The following is a 24,731-nucleotide window of genomic DNA, read 5'->3' on the forward strand; positions in this document are numbered from 1 at the left end:
TGTTTGTGTTCTAGTTCTCCGCCAACAGTCTGGCAGCACCTGATGTGTGTGTTTGTGTTCTAGTTCTCCACCAACAGTCTGGCAGCACCTGATGTGTGTGTTTGTGTTCTAGTTCTCCGCCAACAGTCTGGCAGCACCTGATGTGTGTGTTTGTGTTCTAGTTCTCCGCCAACAGTCTGCTGGTGAAACCCATCTCTGTCTACAGTCTGGATGCATCTGATGTGGCAGCACTGCTGGACATGCCCTTGGCAATGACTCAGAAACTTCACACCCAGCAATGGTATGATGCTTTAACTATATGTTTTAAGTACCATATTTATTCATGTAAAATACATACTTTTTTTATCAGTTTTTAGACTCCATTATATATCTACGAGAACTAAATGCTACCCATTTTTCCCCTGACAAGTATGTGGCCTTACAATGGAAGACAACCAACTGAACAGTATGACGAGAATTTACTAGTAAATATATCTAATCTGAAAGCATAAATCACAACACTTGTTGTTAATCTGTCGGCTACGCTGCTAGTCATGACAGGTCATCAGTTCAACAATCGATATATCCAGCTTTGGAATGCAAATATTACCACTACCCACCTGAACTTCATTTTTAAACGTTTTCTGAAGACGATATATGCTCATGTCCTAATACATATGTCTAGTTTTTAATTAAGAGTCAGGAATATAACTTTGCATAACCCCACTGCTACGAGCTTACTAGCATATCACATGACCAGACACTCCACTCTGCTCCACTCTGCTCCACTCTGCTCCGCTACACTGTGCTACACTACACTACACTACGCTGTGCTCCGCTACACTACACTACACTACACTACGCTGTGCTCCGCTACACTACACTACACTACGCTGTGCTCCGCTACACTACACTACACTACACTACACTACACTACACTACACTACACTACACTACACTACACTACACTGTGCTACACTACACTACACTGTGCTACACTACACTACACTACACTACACTACACTACACTGTGCTACACTACACTGTGCTACACTACACTACACTACACTACACTACGCTGTGCTCCGCTACACTACACTACACTACACTGTGCTACACTACACTACACTGTGCTACACTACACTACACTACACTACACTACACTACACTACACTGTGCTACACTACACTACACTGTGCTACACTACATTACACTACACTACACTACACTACACTACACTACACTACACTACACTACACTACACTACACTACACTACTCTACACTACACTACACTACACTATTCTACTCTACTCTACACTACACTACACTACACTACATTACACTACACTACACTACACTACACTGTGCTACACTACACTACACTACACTACACTACACTACACTACACTACTCTACTCTACTCTACTTGATCATGCTGACTACAGAATATGCTGTTTAAAGGGAAATAAACTTTCAACTTTGGGGTTGTTGTGCTCCACAGCCTGGTGCCAATTTTCTAGCCATTGTAATGAACTGACACTGCCCCTGTGTCATTAGATTATACACCTGTAAATATCCGGGTTAGAATAGGTCTTCAGCAACCCATGCTTGCCCCAACAGGCAACTATGCTTGTCATAAGAAGGGACTAACAAGATCAAGTGGTCAGGCACGCTGACTTGGTTGATTCATGTCATCTTATCCCAATTATGTGGATTGATGCTCATGATGTCAATCACTGGATTGTCTGGTCCAGACTCGATTATTTACAGACCACCATCATATAGCTGGAATATTGCTGAGTGCAGGGTAACAATAAACAAAACATTAAGGTATTCATGTCAGATTAATATGGTACATCTATAAACCTGGACCAGCAGACAGACAATGATGTGTTTCAAGGAGTTGAATGACATTTGTTTAGACTGTCAATTAGCCCAAGCCTAGTCTTCATTTAATCATTGATCTGTTTCCTGTTTGCCTATGGGTTATGTCCACAACATCAGAATGAAACAAATGTGTTCCTGTCTTCAGCCACTTGCCAATATCTGACACCATTCCGCTCATCCCTGTCCTCTTGGGCAGCAACTGTTGCCCATGGCTACAAGAGGAACACAGAAATCTGCTCCAAGAGTTCCTGGAATCTCCTCATGCCTGCTGTGTGGGTAGAGGGCAGGTAAGGGATAATGCAGTTTAATAATTAATAACTGACTTTCACTTTGTGTAAGTTCATTGGAGTATGGCCTTCACAGAGTGAGGTCCTAACTGTATAAACATTAGAGTTTGCGACATCAAATGTCTGTTTTGTGGTCATATGACTGACTTCTCAACCAATGGAAAAGCTGTATATCCTGTAAACTTCACATTTATAAATTATCTTTGAATGTTTGATAGGAAAATGTATGTATAATAGTAGAGTGAGTGAGTGGGTTGGGTTTAACACTGGTTTGACTGGTATCACATCATATCAAGTGATGCAGGTCGAAATCACTTATCTTCTACAAACAACTGAAACCTACAAGCAGAGGTATGATCCTGACGAACCAAGAATCAAAATCAGAGTCTGGGATTCAAACTCACATTAAACTGATCTCAGCTCAGCTAGGGGAGACAACTCTGCACAGGAATTGCTGAGACATGATTATATATAAATAGAATGAGACATGTACAGACCAGAACGTTGGACTGTTTTAAAATTAATCAAATTAAAATAATTGGCAAGTTTTGTATTTATTACCCCATATGAAAGTTATGAATGCTTTGCAGAGGACATTGTTGCCTATTAAGGGTGAAGGTGCTGTGAGCATTGTGATGAAATAAGGCTTTGTTTCCAGTCAAAACGAAGAATCCCTGAACTTGTCCATATCAGCAGGGAAACAGATGACCTGTCTGCCAAGTCACGGGATTTGACTGATCTTCGACAGAAATACTATGGATCCCGACTCTCCGTGTCTGATCTGAACCAACAACTCTACTGGAGCCCTGTGTGTGAAACTGTGGAGGGGAGTGAGGGCAAGGTGAGATACATAGCAGGTCATTCCATCTCTAGCTGTAGTATACTGGAGCCCTGTGTATGAAACTGTGGAGGGGAGTGAGGGCACGGTGAGATATATAGCAGGTTATTCCATCTCTAGCTGTAGTATACTGAAGCCCAGTGTGTGAAACTGTGGAGGGGAGTGAGGGCAAGGTGAGATATATAGCAGGTTGTTCCATCTCTAGCTGTAGTATACTGAAGCCCAGTGTGTGAAACTGTGGAGGGGAGTGAGGGCAAGATGAGATATATAGCAGGTCATTCCATCTCTAGCTGTAGTTTACTGAAGCCCTGTGTGTGAAACTGTGGAGAGGAGTGAGGGCAAGGTGAGATATATAGCAGGTTATTCCATCTCTAGCTGTAGTATACCGGAGCCCTGTGTGTGAAATTGTGAAGAGGGCAAGGCGAGATATAGGAGGTTATTCCGTCTCTAGCTGTAGTATACTGGAGCCCTCTGTGTGAAACTGTGGAGAGGAGTGAGGGCAAGGTGAGATATATAGCAGGTTATTCCATCTCTGGCTGTAGTATACTGGAGCCCTCTGTGTGAGACTGTGGAGTGAGGGCAAGGCGAGATATAGGAGGTTATTCCATCTCTAGCTGTATTATACTGGAGCCCTGTGTGTGAGACTGTGGAGTGAGGGTGCCCTGAGATATATAGCAGGTTATTCCATCTCTGGCTGTAGTATACTGGAGCCCTCTGTGTGAGACAGTGGAGTGAGGTCAAGGTGAGATATTGGAGGTTATTCCATCTCTAGCTGTAGTATACTGGAGCCCTCAGTGGGAGACTGTGGATTGAGGGCAAGGCGAGATATAGGAGGTTATTCCATCTCTAGCTGTATTATACTGGAGCCCTGTGTGTGAGACTGTGGAGTGAGGGAAAGGCGAGATATAGGAGGTTATTCCATCTCTAGCTGTATTAAACTGGAGCCCTGTGTGTGAGACTGTTGAGTGAGGGCAAGGCGAGATATATAGCAGGTTATTCCATCTCTAGCTGTAGTATACTGGAGCTCTCTGTGTGAGACTGTGGAGTGAGGGCAAGGCGAGATATAGGAGGTTATTCCATCTCTAGCTGTAGTATACTGGAGCCCTGTGTGTGAGACTGGAGTGAGGGCAAGGTGAGATATATAGCAGGTTATTCCATCTCTAGCTGTAGTATACTGGAGCCCTCTGTGTGAGACTGTGGAGTGAGGGCAAGGTGAGAAATAGGAGGTTATTCCATCTCTAGCTGTAGTATACTGGAGCCCTGTGTGTGAAACTGTGGAGGGGAGTGAGGGCAAGGTAAGATATATAGCAGGTTATTCCATCTCTAGCTGTAGTATACTGGAGCCCTCTGTGTGAGACTGTGGAGGGTAGTGAGGGCAAAGTGAGATATATAGCAGGTTATTCCATCTCTAGCTGTAGTATACTAGAGCCCTGTGTGTGAGACTGTGGAGTGAGGGCAAGGTGAGATATATAGCAGGTTATTCCATCTCTAGCTGTAGTATACTGGAGCCTTCTGTGTGAGACTGTGGAGTGAGGGCAAGGTGAGAAATAGGAGGTTATTCCATCTCTAGCTGTAGTATACTGGAGCCCTCTGTGTGAGACTGTGGAGGGTAGTGAGGGCAAGATGAGATATATAGCAGGTTATTCTATCTCTAGCTGTAGTATACTGAAGCCCTGTCTGTGAGACTGTGGAGGGCATGAGTGGCAAGGTTATTATGATTTATCTTTTTTTTTCAGCTTTTGATTGGTTACCTCCAGTGCAGTCGTGTGACAGGAAGACTCCAACTATTGGATGCTACAGGATCCGTTGACCTGGCCGTCTGCTCCTCAGCCCCACCAAGCGGCCATGTTTGTTGTCCACCCTGTGTCAGCCCCAAGCCTGGACAAGCTTTAACATGTCCTCTGGTTCAGCCCAACCTGCTTGGCAGCATCATTTGTGTAACCAGGTACAAGCGTATTGCTGAGCGGTTCCTCAATACTGACGTGCCAAACTCACATCACATTGATACCAAATATGTAAGCAGGTCCCGACATGTTCTGTACCTCCAGATCTCCCTCACAGACTGTGTGCTGATACACCCTCAGGCCGGGTTGTTAAGTGAAGGCTCCTTTAATGAAACAGCACAGGAGACAGAGTTCCTTGAAGGGAAAGACAGACAGTCTTCATCAGCTCCTCCATCAAAGAGGAAGAGACAGACTGAATGTGATATGAAGGATGAATCACGTACTGGAGACTCATCTGAGTCTCAGTTGGTCTACATCTCCCACAAGGAGTCTCTGACCACTCTCAGCAGGAAGGAGTCCCCAAAGCTTAGGTTCTGTGTTCTTGGATATTTGATAGGGCAGGCAAAGTCATCTCACAGTGATGACCCGAGCAGAGTCATAAATACGCAGACTGGTATTCTTACAAGTTGCAAAAGTAAACAACAAAGCAGTGCACAGGTTAAACTAAAGGAGAACATAGGCTATGTAAATGCAAATACATCATCTTTTGATCTTCATCCTTGTAACATAGACTTGAACACTTCAAAGCCTACAGCTCTGTTAGGAGAAAGTGCTGGAAATGGATCATCTCAAAACAAAAGTTCTCAAGGAAGAACTGTCTATAGAAGACCTGTTCAACGTGGGCATTGTACAAGAGGAAGTGGTCTGGGAGGACGTACTGGAGAGAGTGGAGAGGGAGGATTTTGTACAGGAGGAAGTGGTCCGGGAGGACGTTGTACAGGAGAGAGTGGTCAGGGAGGAAGTTGTACAGGAGGAAGTGGTCCAAGGGGACATTGTACAGTGGGGAGTGGTCCAAGGGGACATTGTACAGGAGAGAGTGGTCCGGGAGGACGTTGTACAGTGGGGAGTGGTCCAAGGGGACATTGTACAGGAGAGAGTGGTCCGGGAGGACGTTGTACAGGAGGAAGTGGTCCAGGAGGACGTTGTACAGGAGGAAGTGGTCCAGGAGGACGTTGTACAGGAGAGAGTGGTCCGGGAGGACATTGTACAGGAGAGAGTGGTCCAGGAGGACGTTGTACAGGAGGAAGTGGTCCAGGAGGACGTTGTACAGGAGAGAGTGGTCGGGGAGGACGTTGTACAGGAGAGAGTGGTCAGGGAGGAAGTTGTACAGTGGGGAGTGGTCCAAGGGGACATTGTACAGGAGGAAGTGGTCTGGGAGGACGTACAGGAGGAAGTGGTCCAGGAGGACATTGTACAGGAGAGAGTGGTCCGGGAGGACATTGTACAGGAGGAAGTGGTCCAGGAGGACATTGTACAGGAGAGAGTGGTCTGGGAGGACGTACAGGAGAGAGTGGTCCGGGAGGACGTTGTACAGGAGAGAGTGGTCCGGGAGGACGTTGTACAGGAGAGAGTGGTCCGGGAGGACATTGTACAGGAGGAAGTGGTCCAAGGGGACATTGTACAGGAGAGAGTGGTCCGGGAGGACATTGTACAGGAGGAAGTGGTCCAGGAGGACATTGTACAGGAGAGAGTGGTCCGGGAGGACGTTGTACAGGAGGAAGTGGTCCGGGAGGACATTGTACAGGAGGAAGTGGTCCAAGGGGACATTGTACAGGAGAGAGTGGTCCGGGAGGACATTGTACAGGAGGAAGTGGTCCAGGAGGACATTGTACAGGAGAGAGTAGTCATGGAGGAAGTTGTAGAGGACAGACTGGTTCTCCAGGAAGCGCTGCTGCTCAGCCAGCTGTGCTGCTGTTCCAGGACGATGTGAGATGGTACAGTGTCCTCCAGGTGGGGTGCTTCTACACAATGACAGCAGCAGGGCAGGGAGGTGGGTTCCAGCCACGGCCCCTGGAGAACAAGATGAGGAAGGCCATAGAGTCGTCTCACACACGTGTGTGTGTGCAGGTTCCTCCCAATGTGGGGGTCACACGTGTGATCAGTCCGGACCATGTGAGTGTAGAAGCCATATGTTTATCTCAATTTCAGATTCAGACTGCTTGTGGTGATGTCAAATGGAATAAAAACATTTTCTAGGTTTTGAGTGGTAGTCATCTTGCCAAATTAAATAAAATAAAATGTATCACTCAAAATTATAATGCTTAAAAAATAAAACAATTTGTTCTCAGGCAATGACATTTGAAAATATAGTGTTGGCAGGCGGGTTTGGTTTTTTTCTGTTTTGCTTGTTCAAACTAGTATGTAACCATTTAAACAGTTGTGTACCATCAACCTGGGAAAGGGCCTCCCTTCATAAACAAGCTTACAAATTCCTATTGCCACCATGACTACAACATGAGATGTGCAGTAAAGCAATTTGCATGTAAAGGGAAGTAACTGTGTGCTATATGGGATCACATTGTTTTTAAGTATTAGAATTTTTTGGGAGAGGAAATTGTAAATAAAACAAAATGTGTGGCGGACTTCATGATGATGAAGACTATTATTTATTTTAGCCTAATACTTTCAAACACTGTGTAATTCAGGTTACTGCATCTTCTAGAGGCAAAGGAGTTAACTGACTATAAAAGTCCAGTTTCCACCCTTGCTGAACTAGGCTGGTATTATGGAGTTACGTTTTGTCTGGGCTAACGAGTCTATGCATAGTCCAATCAAAATCGCGCACCGAAATCGAAATCCGGTTCGTAAACTGTCGTGCAGATTTCGATCTATTGCAGGATTTGCAAAGCATGTGCAATTCTTTGTCAGCAGATATTTTCCAAATCCGTTCATGTTTTAATCAAGGTGCTCACGTGATTTGATGCATTTCGCGATGTAAGACCCATTTTATCACAATAAAGATCATGATTATCGATCAGATGGTCCTGACTGGGCGCCACCTTTTTGTGTGAAGCAAACGCAAGTGATACGAGAGGTGGAATCTGATTGGTCCAAGGAGAGGCTTAGAAGGGACATAATTGGTAATAGCCACTGGTGGCGCAACGGTCGAGCCCAGTAATTCCAGTCTAGTCGGCAAGGGTGGAAATTGGACTTTTAAAGTCAGTTAACTCTCTTGCCTCGGGAAGATGGGTTACTGTTGATAGGTTAGTTGTTTCAGATTCATATTTTGAATACTTTCTTTGAAGTACTTCATCTAAGTCAAAGCAAAGGTTTGAGTTGTATTATTAAGACATTAACATACCTTGATTATTTTCTTTTCAGTCAAATGTAAATTATGTCTATGTTTTCAGATTCACACAAACAATTTTGATGTGGTGAAGTTTGCTGATTTCTCAGAGGTTTTATCAAGCAGGTATGTTGACTTAACTGTCACTGGTACATGAGTGTGTTGGTAGGGTTTAGTCAACCCTAATGTTCCAGCCTGATGTTGAAGGTGCCTCAATTAGCTGTACAGTGCTGGAAACCTATGACCTTGGCTCCGAATCTTGGTTCTGCTTTTATTCCTAGGTTTGTTAGCAACATGCATGTGCTTGTGGTTTTCACCCAAATGGTAAATGAGTAAGATCTGAATCACTTCCAGCTTTCCTTCAACATCAAGCTGACACTGTTACAAAACTGAAATACTGATCAAAGCAGTGGTAAACCCAACTCACTCACTCACTCCAAAACTATTTTGCTTGCTTCCTAATGAAGTCAATCAGTTGTGAAAGTGGAACACTCAACGTGCTGAGTACCAACGAGATCTGCGTAGATGTTAGACTAACATTTAGTCTATGAAATTCTACAGTGAAACCGAGCTATTCCAGAAACCTTGCTTTACTAGTCCATAAAGATTTATTATTTCATGCTCTGAAGTGAAACCCAACTATTCAACTCTAAAGTGAAACCCGGGTATTCAAGAAACCCTACCTTACTCGTCTAAGACCTGTTACACTATTACAGTCTACTCTACAGTAAAACCCTGTTAATCTGGAAAACTGCATTACTGTTGATAATGTTTTCCTGTATACAATTGGACATGTTTAACATTTAGTAATCAGGAACTTTGTTAAAGCAGATGATTACCCTTGGGAGAGAAGTACCCAGAGTAGCAAGGTATCACTGTACGTAGTCTTAGAGAATGTGAGGGATCATCATCAAAAATTTGTTGTGTTTCCAGTTTTACGGGTACCCAGGTAAACATGCAGGGTAGAATTGTCTCCCGCTCCCATCGGCCTCAGACGTCACCACAAGGAGGTCAGCAGCGACATTCAAAGCCCAGTGACTCTCTGCAGCAAGTGAACCAGCATCTAGGTAGGATGTAGTGCTTATAGTAAATGCACAGATGAAAACCATTACAGAGTTACAATGTCGGCAGATCGTTAAAATATTTGTTTCAAATTCCTCTGATGTGATACATTGACTTCTTTTACGTATTTTATCAAAAAAACATTGCCTGTACTTTTGACTAGTTATTGACATGGATTTTAGACAGTTTGTGTTGCTGTATCTCACTAAATAAAATTCTCCACGTTTAATTACTGCCTTCTTCGCAGTGTGTTGCATGTAACATGACAATAAAGGAAGAAACCAGTTTTAGTTAATAATGCTTTCATCCCATAAGACCATGCTGTTGATTAGTGATTGTTTTTAAAATTTACAAATTTTAGATCCAATGATACCAAATATTATCTTGCCTCAATTATGCAGTCACTTTAAATGTCATTAATTCGTTAACATTTTGTTACCTCCGTTAGTGTGTACAACAAACTCCAGTAAACCCTAATGGTGGCAAGTAAGGGACAAAGCCAAAAATATCTAATTACCCCAAATTCCAAATTTACACCTTTGGCAAATCCAAACTATTCAACCTCCTTGGGATTCTGGATTGAAATAGGACTCCATCAACCTACGATGGTTATAATCAGGGACTTGGCTGACAGCTTGTCATTTTACCCCCATGGGATGGAACGTTCCTCATTATATCAATCACTGGATTGTCTGTTCCAGACTCTGTTATTTCCATGCTGATGTCATACAGCTGGAATATTGCTCATTGCAAAAAAAAAACAAATCCAACTATTCAGTCACAAACAACTTGTCATAGGATTGAATATTTCCAAAGACATGAGGTGTAATTAATGAAGACGTAGAATGTTTGATCATTTCTCATGCAAAGAAACATGATGAACAATGCAATCATTGATAAACAAAGCCAGTAAACAAAATACAGTAATTTGCAATCAGTGTCTGATTTGTCAGCTTGTGTTGTATGGTAACCTGATCACCTACAGAGGTGAGGTGAGGTGAAATGGGGTTTAATGTCACTTCCAAGATTATTGCTTATATGGTGTGTGTGTGTGTGGGGGGGGGGGGGGGGGGGGGTCTGTGTGAGAGAGAGAGAGACCTTCCGCTCTCCAACGGATGCTCTACCACTAGACCACTAACAGGGAAGAGAGAAGGGGTGGGCTATGTATTATTTGCCTATCTACTTAAATGATCAAGTTGTCTATGAAATGGACTCATGTGACCTGCATATATATTTGGTTATGTATACAGATTTTTCACATAAACAATTTTTAATGACAAGGTTGGCTTGTTATCCTTATTTTTCTAGCTCAGCAGAATCTACTTAGCAAAGTCATAGTATGACCTATATTTTCCAACAAGTCATTTTTAGTCTAATTGATAACAATTTTTTGGTTTCTGAGGTTCCATCCAATATGATTACGCTAATAGTGAGTGTCTTGTGTACATTGCCAGGGGTGTCGGTGCTCGATGACCAGTGTGTGTGCCTGCAAGTGCGGAGTCTCACATCAGACGCAGAGATACCTGTGTACATGAACCTTCAGACATCGTCCTACCCCCTGGGACTGCTGCCTGGTGCCGGGGTGGAGTTCCACCGCCTAGAGAGGAAGGTGTCACGCATAGAGAACGTCTATTTTCAGTTCACAACTGTATCTACTGTAACACTTTTCCAGGTGGCAGATTCACAGAGGTAGGAAACTTGTTTGGTTTTGTGTGTTTCATATCAACCTGTCATGAGAATCTGGATCATAATATTTCCTTGGTCCGTCATGCATGACATATCTGAGGACCATGTTCAGGCCATGTGACATGGTTGATGATGTGTCCTTGTATTCTGGTGGTCATGCTATCAACCATTGGTTTGCCTCATCCAGTGATGCAGTGATCATGTAGCTAGCCGTGGCATGAAACAACGAACAAATAAGGTACTTCTTTGAACTGGTTTGAAATGTCAGTCAGAGAGAGAATAAAGTAAATGTAAGAGAAATTTGATTGTACCTTCAAAGGGCACTGCTGTGGGACAATATCCAACCAACAAAAACATGACGGAAACATCTTGTTTCAGATCCAGCAGATCACCAGGCATCTTGTTGAGGACAAAGACAGTGTGACTATCACACTCAATACATCAGACACATCCCACTTCAGTGCATCTTTGTTTCAGACTCACCACAGCCCCAGACAGTCCTGTAGACACAGAGAGTGTGACAGTCCCTCACCAATACATTATCGACATATGGCGGTGTCCGACGTCCAGCATGGAGTTTACCTCCACCTGCTACATCTGCCACTTCATGAGGCTATGCCTCAAGTCTGTCTGCGCTGCCTGTGGTAGCATCGTCACCACCACTGGCTGCAGTAGCCAGGCCTGTACGGTCTCTGACACCTATCTCAGTGCTAAAGTCAGGTAGGGTCACTACACTGGCTGCAGTAGCCAGGCCTGTACGGTCTCCGACACCTATCTCAGTGCTAAAGTCAGGTAGGGTCACCACCACCGGCTGCAGTAGCCAGGCCTGTACCGTCTCCGACACCTATCTCAGTGCTAAAGTCAGGTAGGGTCACCACCACCGCCTGCAGTAGCCAGGCCTGTAGGGTCTCTGACACCTATCTCAGTGCTAAAGTCAGGTAGGGTCACCACCACCGGCTGCAGTAGCCAGGCCTGTACCGTCACCGACACCTATCTCAGTGCTAAAGTCAGGTAGGGTCGCCACCACCGCCTGCAGTAGCCAGGCCTGTACGGTCTCCGACACCTATCTCAGTGCTAAAGTCAGGTAGGGTCACCACCACCGGCTGCAGTAGCCAGGCCTGTACGGTCTCCAACACCTATCTCAGTGCTAAAGTCAGGTAGGGTCACTACACTGGCTGCAGTAGCCAGGCCTGTACGGTCTCCGACACCTATCTCAGTGCTAAAGTCAGGTAGGGTCACCACCACCAGCTGCAGTAGCCAGGCCTGTACGGTCTCCGACACCTATCTCAGTGCTAAAGTCAGGTAGGGTCACTACACCGGCTGCAGTAGCCAGGCCTGTACGGTCTCTGACACCTATCTCAGTGCTAAAGTCAGGTAGGGTCACTACACTGGCTGCAGTAGCCAGGCCTGTACGGTCTCCGACACCTATCTCAGTGCTAAAGTCAGGTAGGGTCACCACCACCGGCTGCAGTAGCCAGGCCTGTACGGTCTCCGACACCTATCTCAGTGCTAAAGTCAGGTAGGGTCACTACACTGGCTGCAGTAGCCAGGCCTGTACGGTCTCCGACACCTATCTCAGTGCTAAAGTCAGGTAGGGTCACTACACTGGCTGCAGTAGCCAGGCCTGTACGGTCTCCGACACCTATCTCAGTGCTAAAGTCAGGTAGGGTCACCACCACCGGCTGCAGTAGCCAGGCCTGTACGGTCTCCGACACCTATCTCAGTGCTAAAGTCAGGTAGGGTCACTACACTGGCTGCAGTAGCCAGGCCTGTACGGTCTCCGACACCTATCTCAGTGCTAAAGTCAGGTAGGGTCACTACACTGGCTGCAGTAGCCAGGCCTGTACGGTCTCCGACACCTGTCTCAGTGCTAAAGTCAGGTAGGGTCACTACACTGGCTGCAGTAGCCAGGCCTGTACGGTCTCCGACACCTGTCTCAGTGCTAAAGTCAGGTAGGGTCACTACACTGGCTGCAGTAGCCAGGCCTGTACGGTCTCCGACATCTATCTCAGTGCTAAAGTCAGGTAGGGTCACCACCACCAGCTGCAGTAGCCAGGCCTGTACGGTCTCCGACATCTATCTCAGTGCTAAAGTCAGGTAGGGTCACTACCACCAGCTGCAGTAGCCAGGCCTGTACAGTCTCCGACACCTATCTCAGTGCTAAAGTCAGGTAGGGTCACTACCACCAGCTGCAGTAGCCAGGCCTGTACAGTCTCCGACACCTATCTCAGTGCTAAAGTCAGGTAGGGTCACCACCACCGGCTGCAGTAGCCAGACATGTACGGTCTCCGACACCTATCTCAGTGCTAAAGTCAGGTAGGGTCACCACCAACGGCTGCAGTAGCCAGGCCTGTACGGTCTCCGACACCTATCTCAGTGCTAAAGTCAGGTAGGGTCACTACACTTGCTGCAGTAGCCAGGCCTGTACGGTCTCCGACACCTATCTCAGTGCTAAAGTCAGGTAGGGTCACCACCACCGGCTGCAGTAGCCAGACATGTACGGTCTCCGACACCTATCTCAGTGCTAAAGTCAGGTAGGGTCACCACCACCGCCTGCAGTAGCCAGGCCTGTACGGTCTCTGACACCTATCTCAGTGCTAAAGTCAGGTAGGGTCACCACCACCGGCTGCAGTAGCCAGGCCTGTACGGTCTCCAACACCTATCTCAGTGCTAAAGTCAGGTAGGGTCACCACCACCGGCTGCAGTAGCCAGACATGTACGGTCTCCGACACCTATCTCAGTGCTAAAGTCAGGTAGGGTCACCACCACCGCCTGCAGTAGCCAGGCCTGTACGGTCTCGGACACCTATCTCAGTGCTAAAGTCAGGTAGGGTCACTACACTGGCTGCAGTAGCCAGGCCTGTACGGTCTCCGACACCTGTCTCAGTGCTAAAGTCAGGTAGGGTCACTACACTGGCTGCAGTAGCCAGGCCTGTACGGTCTCCGACACCTATCTCAGTGCTAAAGTCAGGTAGGGTCACTACACTGGCTGCAGTAGCCAGGCCTGTACGGTCTCCGACACCTATCTCAGTGCTAAAGTCAGGTAGGGTCACCACCACCAGCTGCAGTAGCCAGGCCTGTACGGTCTCCGACACCTGTCTCAGTGCTAAAGTCAGGTAGGGTCACTACACTGGCTGCAGTAGCCAGGCCTGTACGGTCTCCGACACCTGTCTCAGTGCTAAAGTCAGGTAGGGTCACTACACTGGCTGCAGTAGCCAGGCCTGTACGGTCTCCGACACCTGTCTCAGTGCTAAAGTCAGGTAGGGTCACTACACTGGCTGCAGTAGCCAGGCCTGTACGGTCTCCGACACCTATCTCAGTGCTTAAGTCAGGTAGGCCCAAGTTGTCCATTTAAGTCAAGAATATGTTATTTAGTACATTATCAACTTTGTCAAACAAATTGAATTGAAAAGATTTTGACACATGAACTGAAGTGGCATATGTGCAAACGTTAAGAAGGAAATCCTGCACATGTATCTTATCAGCTGGTGTTGCCCTGTGCATGGAATAGTCCAGTCATTCTAACCACATCCCTGTATCATCATACAGTTCAGGGCACTGTTCCCACATAGCAGAGACCCGTGAAGATTCCGGGGTAGAATTGGCCTTCAGCAACCCATGCTTGTCGTAAAAGGCGACTAACGGGATCGGGTGGTCAGGCTCGCTGACTTGGTTGATGCATGTCATCGGTCCCAATTGCGTGGATCGATGCTCATGATATTAATCACTGGATTGTCTGGTCTAGACTCGATTATTTACAGACCGCCGTCATATAGCTGGAATATTGCTGAGTGCGGCGTTAAACAACAACCAACCAACCAACCCACATAGCAGATGGTGATCATTACTCCTATATTTCAACGTGGACTTGTGACAGTTGTAGCACTGAGATCCCTTTGTGGAAAGGGTCCCAGAGTGAAAGAAAAACAGTCACTAATGTGTGCCCATTCTTTCAGAACATGAACATGTTATCCATGAAGTTGACCTATTCTCACCAACCCCACCGTGGGATTTAAATAAGCTGTAAAAATGCTTCACCAATTATACTTCCTTTTTTGTTTTTCGCATGCCAAGTGTCCTGGTAGATGATGGAACAAGTCCTGCTGTGGTTTCGTTTTCCAACTGTCCGGAACATGTGCAGAGCCTGCTACGTCTGTCACCGGAACAGTGGCGCCACCTAGAGGTGGCCATACAGGAGCAGGGAGAAGTCTTCCTGCAGCAGGTACGTCACAGATCACCCATACAACATTGCGTACACCTACTTCTTTAGGTTAGATAGCATGGAGCAAGGGATCCTGTCACCCATACAACATTGCGTACACCTACTTCTTTAGGTTAGATAGCATGGAGCAAGGGATCCTGTCACCCATACAACATTGCGTACACCTACTTCTTTAGGTTAGATAGCATGGAGCAAGGGATCCTGTCACCCATACAACATTGCGTACACCTACTTCTTTTGGTTAGATAGCATGGAGCAAGGGATCCTGTCACCCATACAACATTGCGTACACCTACTTCTTTTGGTTAGATAGCATGGAGCAAGGGATCCTGTCACCCATACAACATTGCGTACACCTACTTCTTTAGGTTAGATAGGTATGTATTCAACTGCAGTGTGCAGCCATACTATAGCATGGAGCAAGGGGTCCTGTCACCCATACAACATTGCGTACACCTACTTCTTTAGGTTAGATAGGTATGTATTCAACTGCAGTGTGCAGCCATACTATAGCATGGAGCAAGGGGTCCTGTCACCCATACAACATTGCGTACACCTACTTCTTTAGGTTAGATAGCATGGAGCAAGGGGTCCTGTCACCCATACAACATTGCGTACACCTACTTCTTTAGGTTAGATAGCATGGAGCAAGGGGTCCTGTCACCCATACAACATTGCGTACACCTACTTCTTTAGGTTAGATAGCATGGAGCAAGGGGTCCTGTCACCCATACAACATTGCGTACACCTACTTCTTTTGGTTAGATAGCATGGAGCAAGGGATCCTGTCACCCATACAACATTGCGTACACCTACTTCTTTTGGTTAGATAGCATGGAGCAAGGGATCCTGTCACCCATACAACATTGCGTACACCTACTTCTTTAGGTTAGATAGGTATGTATTCAACTGCAGTGTGCAGCCATACTATAGCATGGAGCAAGGGGTCCTGTCACCCATACAACATTGCGTACACCTACTTCTTTAGGTTAGATAGGTATGTATTCAACTGCAGTGTGCAGCCATACTATAGCATGGAGCAAGGGGTCCTGTCACCCATACAACATTGCGTACACCTACTTCTTTAGGTTAGATAGCATGGAGCAAGGGGTCCTGTCACCCATACAACATTGCGTACACCTACTTCTTTAGGTTAGATAGCATGGAGCAAGGGATCCTGTCACCCATACAACATTGCGTACACCTACTTCTTTAGGTTAGATAGCATGGAGCAAGGGATACTGTCACCCATACAACATTGCGTACACCTACTTCTTTTGGTTAGATAGCATGGAGCAAGGGATCCTGTCACCCATACAACATTGCGTACACCTACTTCTTTTGGTTAGATAGCATGGAGCAAGGGATCCTGTCACCCATACAACATTGCGTACACCTACTTCTTTAGGTTAGATAGCATGGAGCAAGGGATCCTGTCACCCATACAACATTGCGTACACCTACGTCTTTAGGTTAGATAGCATGGAGCAAGGGATACTGTCACCCATACAACATTGCGTACACCTACTTCTTTAGGTTAGATAGCATGGAGCAAGGGGTCCTGTCACCCATACAACATTGCGTACACCTACTTCTTTAGGTTAGATAGCATGGAGCAAGGGGTCCTGTCACCCATACAACATTGCGTACACCTACTTCTTTTGGTTAGATAGGTATGAATTCAACTGCAGTGTGCAGCCATACCATAGCATGGAGCAAGGGATCCTGTTGCTCCATGTTCTTTTCACTGTTTGAACCCCCAGTCAGTTTAAGGTAGAAAACATATGCTTTGAGATTTTGAATAAGACTGAGACCATGTGAGGTTCCCATGGACTTTTTAATTCACTTTTACAAAATTCTAAGACGTGGCTACATTAAATCGAATATTTGCTTGTAGTTTTTAAAAATAATAATCCAATGTTTTGGGGATGATTTAAGATAAGTCTGAAATGAATATAGTTGGCTACCGACTATGTCAGAGGACAGAAATGAATCCCTGACTGGCTCGATATAGTGATAAAAAAAAAGCAAAAACAAAAGCTTATGAACCCTAAATGCGTAGATGCATATTAATCGGGAGAAGTGAAATAACAAAGTAATTTGATATTTCTTTTAAAAAGTTGCAACCTCCTGTTCCTCTTGAGCAGAACATCTCACACAAAAAAGAATGAATTCTTTTAGTCCCAACAAGAATTGATCAGTGAAATGGTGTAGCCTTGGTGACAGTTCCCAGCTTGTGCATCTGCAGTTTGTGGGCGAGGCTGAGTCTGTGCTGGAGAACTTCTTGATGCGACTCTGCAGCAGCCAGCATGTCAAGCGCCAGTGTCGGATGATCCTCCAACATCGAGTCTTTCAACATGGCCGACAGAACACATGGCGGTCCGGTGTCCTTGACATTCACCAGATGAACAAAGATGGTGAGACACTGACCCATAGTTTTACTAACAGAAGTCCTGATACGTTGAACTAGCTAGATTAGTGTTTTAGGTAGTAATATCTTACCATCATTGTATTGCTGTAGCATTGTGTTTGTTATTGGAATTATTACATTGTGTTGCAGAGTTCACCTTTCGCAGTGTGAAGGCCAACGCCATGTTTGAGACACGCTGTCTGCCATACCTGCATCTGGAGTGTCTGGATCTGAAGGAGGCTGGCTACGATGTCTAGTGATACACAGGAGACACCAACGTGTTGAATATGATGTCTAGTGATTTACAGGAGACAGTGACGTGTTGAATATGATGACTGGTGACATGTAGGAGACATCAGTGTACGTGTGAACTATGATGTCTGGTTATGTGTAAGAGACACCAATGTACGCGTGAACTATGATGTCTGGTGATGCGTAGGAGACATCAATGTACGTGTGAACTACGATGTCTGGTTATGTGTAAGAGACACCAATGTACGCGTGAACTATGATGTCTGGTGATGCGTAGGAGACATCAATGTACCTGTGAACTACGATGTCTGGTTATGTGTAAGAGACACCAATGTACGCGTGAACTACGATGTCTGGTGATGTGTAGGAGACATCAATGTACGTGTGAACTACGATGTCTGGTTATGTGTAGGAGACATCAATGTACGTGTGAACTACGATGTCTGGTGATGTGTAGGAGACATCAGTGTACGTGTGAACTATGATGTCTGGTGATGCGTAGGAGACATCAATGTACGTGTTAACTACAATGTCTGGTTATGTGTAAGAGACACCAATGTACGCGTGAACTACGATGTCTGGTGATGTGTAGATGACAACATGTCAGATACTGAACATGACAACATGACAGTCCAGACGTTGTTGATAACAATGTGATTTGTCTGACACATGGTGTCTGCCAGGGATAATGTTCGACATAGATTTGAAGATAAAAGTTAAAAGTTCACAAACACAAAATACAGCATATCCGGAAACCTTGACAACCAGTGCTATTTTAAATTTGTCATCTTTCCCTAATTGTCTTTTGTATATTTGTAAATACATTTATCAGTAAAATATATTTGTTGTTTTTCTTTTACAAAGCCGTTAGTTCATTTTCATTTTCAGTCACATGCTAATCGTATGCCTTTCCAATTTTCTTCGGAAGCTCAATCGATAATATACTACTCAAAAGAAGTTAAGGATCACCCGATTCTTTCATAATGGTAAAGTAAATCTGTCATGACATGAGAGATTAACTATAGTAATATGAAAGAATCAGGTGATCCTTAACTTCTTTTGAGTAGTATATATTTTGCAATTTTTTGTGTGATGATTTTATAATCTTCCCAAGGCAAGGGTGTTAAATGACTTCAAAAGTCCAGTTTCCACCCTTGCCGAACTAGGCTGGAATTTCTTGGCTCGATCGTAGTGACACCAGGGGCTGGTGTGAAGCAAATCCCTCTTTCTTCTTCCTATTCACCAATCCACTTCTCATATCACTTGCATTTGCTTCAAACAAAATGGTGGCACACAGTCCAGAAAGTCTGATCGATAATCAAAATCTATATTGTAATAAGTGGTTCTTACTTTGTGAAGTGCATCAAATCCAGTAAGAACAAGAAAAGATTTAGAAAATATCTCTTGACGGCATTAGTGCTTTGCAAATGCTGCAATCAACCGAAATCTGCACAACATTGATAACGGTCTCAGATATTGTCTCTGCCCATTTGGAAGAATCTATAATGTACGCAGATATCCTCCAAACAATTAGACAGGAAGAAAACTAATACAGTTAAAATTGTAATTTCAGAAAAGCCAAATTCCAAACACATGTATTCTATTTAATATTTATTTTCATTCTGTACTTTGTCTGAAAACCATTAGTACAAACGAGACCGACTGAAAGACGTTCCATCATAGGGCGTTATTCCTCATAAGTGAAATAAATGACGTCAACGATAATACATATAACTGTGGCTCCTTGTTAACTTGTTTACTTGAACCATATTGATAATAAAACTTTATTTAGGCTCATGCTAGCACTAATGATTGTCATGATTATGTTAATGAAACAAAACAAAAAATTATTTAGGCTCATACTAGCGCTAATGATTGTCATGAAGATGTTAATGAAATAAAAACAAATTATTTAGACTCATGCTAGCACTAATGATTGTCATGATGATGTTAATGAAATTATTTTAAAAAATTCTGTCTTTCAGAAATTACTGGAGTAGAGAGTTTTACAAACACTTCTGAATGCAAAGTATAAGTCCAGAGTGCATTACTAATAATTTCACTGATCAGAGTGCATTTCACTTACAAAACATTTGCCCATGCATATGACATATCTTTATGTGATCAGTCACAGCAAGTATATGCATTCATGTATCAACACATGAAACTATTGTATTTCTTGCTTTATTCAAGTGAAACGTATATACAGAAGCATTCTTATCAATACAAGCACACTGAGTCAGGAACTTACTCACACCATTGTTCAGGCTATATACATATATATATATATATGTTAGTCATTGTCCAATTTCAGTCAACAAATCAACAACAAAAAACTGTCACATTTTAAAGATTAACTGAATTTAAGACTTGGTGGAACACACATCAAAGAAAAGTATTATTCAAACAAAATTAACTAAACAACTTTCCTATACCGGTACATACCAATGTCTTGACGGAAGTTTTGAAAATAATTATGCCAATTTGATCCTATTACCGAAATGTGCACTACCATGATCACCAAGTGATTGGTCTTGTCTGGTACCACTGTTAGGCTTACTGCTGCTTCAAGTGCTTCCATAGTAATGTTGAGTAGGACTATAATAAACTGAACTGAATATTCCCTTTGGTTGTTAATTAACACATAACTTTTCATGCCAGGATATTTATTATTATATTTACAGATTTCTGTATACAAATATTGTCAGATAGACAAAGTTCTGGATATCTGGGGTCCGGATAAGCGAGGTTCCACTGTCTATAAACAAAGCTAACATGAACATGATGAAGAAAAGATTTTCAAAAAAAGACGTCTTCTATATTGAATACTGATACTAGATCAGATAATTTAGTCCGAATCAAGAAGACTGTGTCCAATTTAACTAATATAATAATACATGCAGAAATAACCTTCACCAACCCATCATGAAGACGACAATACAGGTCACCAGATTGCCAGGTAAATTATCTCTGAAAACTAAGGACCTCCATATCTTGACAATATGGTTTGACAACCCTAGATTACTTTATCCACGTAAATAGTAATTACAGGTAATTAGTCACCTGACTGACCTTCATATCAATCTGAACCTGTAACTGATATTTATAGTACATGTGGACAATATATGGGTAAGCATAGGTCACCTAGTGCAGACTGAGTAAAAGATTCAGAACTGAATTCGCATCAAGACTAAGTGAAACAGCATTAAGAGGATTCTGGTGAAAAGTAAACAGATGCATGCATGATGTGATGTGATGTTCATGCATATTTAGTGTTGGGTTTGTTCATGTAGAAACACTGATGGGAAGATTCCAGCACATTCAACTCTCTTCTTCTGTCCTTCATATATCAACAATTATTACTTTCAGAACTTATCAGACCAATCTAGTTTCTTGTTTTGTGTATTTTCTTGGTCTAAGAAGCTGAAGCCAAAATAAAACTGAAAAATGTTAATTTGAGCTAAATTTCCAAAATTCAATTATCATGATCATGATAATTTTGATATAACTTTCACAAAAAATGTCATGTTTTATATATGCTATCAAACAACATTTCTTTCTGTTTGTTTACATTTGCAACATTAAATTAGGCTCAATCATAAAACAAGAAACTATAACTAGGTCTGGTCGAATAATGAGATGATATATATCGAAAACATCTTCCTTCTGTTCCATCTTGCACCTATCAAATGCAATAAGCGGCCATGAACAACATGACATCTATCTGTCTCTGACATCATATTCTTGAATCGTTCATGGCTGCTTACAGAAGGAAGATTTTGGACATGGCTGTTGAATTTATCTGGATACCGAACACCTAGAAACAACATGTTCATGCTACACTGTCAGGACAACACCGCTGCCAGAGCATAGTCCAGGAGGCCCTGATTGTGTTAATGGCACCGCTGCCAGAGCATAGTCCAGGAGGCCCTGATTGTGTCAATGGCACCGCTGCCAGTACATTGTCCAGGAGGCCCTGATTGTGTCAATGGCACCGCTGCCAGAACATTGTCCAGGAGGCCCTGATTGTGTCAGGACAACACCGCTGCCAGAGCATAGTCCAGGAGGCCCTGATTGTGTCAATGGCACCGCTGCCAGATCATCGTCCAGGAGGCCCTGATTGTGTCAATGGCACCGCTGCCAGAACATCGTCCAGGAGGCCCTGATTGTGTCAATGGCACCGCTGCCAGAACATCGTCCAGGAGGCCCTGATTGTGTCAATGGCACCGCTGCCAAAATATCGTCCAGGAGGCCCTGATTGTGTCAATGGCACCGCTGCCAGAACATCGTCCAGGAGGCCCTGATTGTGTCAATGGCACCGCTGCCAGAACATCGTCCAGGAGGCCCTGATTGTGTCAATGGCACCGCTGCCAGAACATCGTCCAGTAGGCCCTGATTGTGTCGGGACAACACTGCTGCCAGAACATCGTCCAGGAGGCCCTGATTGTGTCAGGACAACACTGCTGCCAGTACATCATCCAGGAGGCCCTGATTGTGTCGGGACAACACCACGTCGAGAACATCACCCAGGTGGCCCTGATTGTGTCAATGGCACCACTGCAAGAACATCGTCCAGGAGGCCCTGATTGTGTCAATGGCACTGCTGCCAGAACACCGTCCAGGAGGCCCTGATTGTGTCAATAGCACCGCTGCCAGAACATTGTCCAGGAGGCCCTGATTGTGTCAGGACAACACCGCTGCCAGAGCATAGTCCAGGAGGCCCTGATTGTGTCAATGGCACCTCTGCCAGAACATCGTCCAGGAGGCCCTGATTGTGTCAATGGCACCGCTGCCAGAACATCGTCCAGGAGGCCCTGATTGTGTCAATGGCACCGCTTCCAGAACACCGTCCAGGAGGCCCTGATTGTGTCAATGGCAGCGCTGCCAGAACATCGTCCAGGAGGCCCTGATTGTGTCAATGGCACCGCTGCCAGTACATTGTCCAGGAGGCCCTGATTGTGTCAATGGCACCGCTGCCAGAACATCGTCAGGAGGCCCTGATTGTATCAATGGCACCGCTGCCAGTACATCATCCAGGAGGCCCTGATTGTGTCAATGGCACCGCTGCCAGTACATTGTCAAGGAGGCCCTGATTGTGTCAGGACAACACCGCTGCCAGAGCATAGTCCAGGAGGCCCTGATTGTGTCAATGGCACCGCTGCCAGAACATCGTCCAGGAGGCCCTGATTGTGTCAATGGCACTGCTGCCAGAACATCGTCCAGGAGGCCCTGATTGTGTCAATGGCACCGCTGCCAGTACATTGTCCAGGAGGCCCTGATTGTGTCAATGGCGTCGCTGCCAGTACATTGTCCAGGAGGCCCTGATTGTGTCAATGGCACCACTGCCAGAACATCGTCCAGGAGGCCCTGATTGTGTCAATGGCACCGCTGCCAGAACATCGTCCAGGAGGCCCTGATTGTGTCAATGGCACCGCTTCCAGAACACCGTCCAGGAGGCCCTGATTGTGTCAATGGCAGCGCTGCCAGAACATCGTCCAGGAGGCCCTGATTGTGTCAATGGCACCGCTGCCAGTACATTGTCCAGGAGGCCCTGATTGTGTCAATGGCACCGCTGCCAGAACATCGTCAGGAGGCCCTGATTGTATCAATGGCACCGCTGCCAGTACATCGTCCAGGAGGCCCTGATTGTGTCAATGGCACCGCTGCCAGTACATTGTCAAGGAGGCCCTGATTGTGTCAGGACAACACCGCTGCCAGAGCATAGTCCAGGAGGCCCTGATTGTGTCAATGGCACCTCTGCCAGAACATCGTCCAGGAGGCCCTGATTGTGTCAATGGCACCGCTGCCAGAACATCGTCCAGGAGGCCCTGATTGTGTCAATGGCACCGCTGCCAGAACATCGTCCAGGAGGCCCTGATTGTGTTGGGAAAAACTCCACTGCCAAAACATCCTCCAGGAGGCCCTGATTGTGTTTTGACAACAAAGCTGCCAGTGCATACATCCTCCACCCATGAATGCAGAAGACAGGACAGATGTGATACAATGGAACTTATGTGTTAAAACTTGTAATAGGAGCGAAGCAAATGTATTCTAGTAAACACATGTTCTGTCCATCTTCAGATCATCCCTGACATTAACACACACCCTGTTACCATGGAAACATGGGGAGGCTGTTATTCTATGAAAAAGCACAAATACCACTTTGTGCTAAGAAATGTAAACATAAATACATTTATAACTATTATCAAATGCTTTCAGAAAAGAAGTACCATTACAATAAAATTTGGATAACAGACATGCATGTCTTATCAGTATACTTACTGTGGTTTCAAGAAATTGAACTAAACTGACTGTCGTGATGTGAACATCAACACCATGGGAACTCAATGAGGTAGGAAGGAGGATGTCAGACATAGATCGAGTACCATCTTCCCGAGGCAGGGGCATTAGTTTCCATCCTTGCATAGCCAGGCTGGAATTCCCAGGCTCAATCATAGCACCACCAGTGGCTATTATGAGTTATGTCCTTCCTATTGACCAATCAGATTCAAAAAGGATCTTCCTCACGAAGTGCATCAAATCACTTGAGCACCTTGATTAAAAACATGAAAAGATTTGCAAAATATCTGTCAATGTCCAGTTGGCGGTACACATTACTTTGCAAATCCTTCAGTTGACCGAAATCTGCACGTTGAAATCCATGTTGTTTACAAACTGGGTGTCTGGTTCGTTATACCATGTATACTGGCTTGTTAGTCCAGCCAAAATGTAACTCTGCAATTCCAGCCTAGTTGGCAAGGATGAAAAATGGACTTTTATAATCCGTTAACTCCCTTGCCTGGGGGAGATGATCCAGTACAAGTCCAGTACAAGTCTAAGTTGTCATTAGAGCTAGTGTCTTCTGGGTGATGATCCCAAGCTAGTCTTGGTACTGAGTTGTACAGCTCTGTTCCCACCCAGCCAGCCATGGTCAACCAGCTCCAAACTAGCTGGACTGGCAGGGTAGGTCACGATATCGTGTACAAGTCAGGTAATTGTCAGTTTTACTCCGCCAGCCATGGTCATTCAGTTCCCAAC

At 44.9% G+C, this 24,731-nt stretch overlaps 1 protein-coding gene and 1 long non-coding RNA gene across 5 annotated transcripts in view; both read left to right on the plus strand.

The window, feature by feature from the left end:
• Nucleotides 1-18,530, plus strand: part of LOC124150093 (CST complex subunit CTC1-like) — a 47,725-nt gene extending 29,195 nt beyond the window's left edge. For both annotated transcript variants that reach the window (XM_048398905.1, XM_048398926.1), the window contains exons 11-21: nucleotides 162-280; nucleotides 2,013-2,154; nucleotides 2,813-2,995; nucleotides 4,729-6,888; nucleotides 8,127-8,188; nucleotides 8,996-9,129; nucleotides 10,579-10,813; nucleotides 11,288-11,530; nucleotides 14,884-15,031; nucleotides 17,280-17,448; nucleotides 17,592-18,530. In XM_048398905.1, coding sequence (XP_048254862.1) covers nucleotides 162-280; nucleotides 2,013-2,154; nucleotides 2,813-2,995; nucleotides 4,729-6,888; nucleotides 8,127-8,188; nucleotides 8,996-9,129; nucleotides 10,579-10,813; nucleotides 11,288-11,530; nucleotides 14,884-15,031; nucleotides 17,280-17,448; nucleotides 17,592-17,698 — 3,702 coding nt within the window. In that variant the 3' untranslated portion in view covers nucleotides 17,699-18,530. The remainder of the gene's footprint in view (nucleotides 1-161; nucleotides 281-2,012; nucleotides 2,155-2,812; nucleotides 2,996-4,728; nucleotides 6,889-8,126; nucleotides 8,189-8,995; nucleotides 9,130-10,578; nucleotides 10,814-11,287; nucleotides 11,531-14,883; nucleotides 15,032-17,279; nucleotides 17,449-17,591) is intronic.
• Nucleotides 15,051-16,802, plus strand: LOC124150075. Of its 3 annotated transcripts, none has more exons than XR_007221963.1 (4): nucleotides 15,051-15,508; nucleotides 15,545-15,928; nucleotides 15,965-16,028; nucleotides 16,065-16,802. It is a non-coding gene; the product is annotated as an uncharacterized LOC124150075 (long non-coding RNA). The 3 variants fall into 3 exon arrangements; XR_007221959.1 differs by having other exon boundaries at nucleotides 15,051-15,408; nucleotides 15,445-15,508; nucleotides 15,545-16,028; XR_007221957.1 differs by having other exon boundaries at nucleotides 15,545-16,028.
• Nucleotides 18,531-24,731: the final 6,201 nt, after the last annotated feature.

This window comes from Haliotis rufescens, unplaced genomic scaffold (assembly GCF_023055435.1).
Source record: "Haliotis rufescens isolate VD_foot unplaced genomic scaffold, xgHalRufe1.0.p SCAF_1, whole genome shotgun sequence".
Taxonomy (NCBI): Eukaryota; Metazoa; Mollusca; class Gastropoda; order Lepetellida; family Haliotidae; genus Haliotis; species Haliotis rufescens.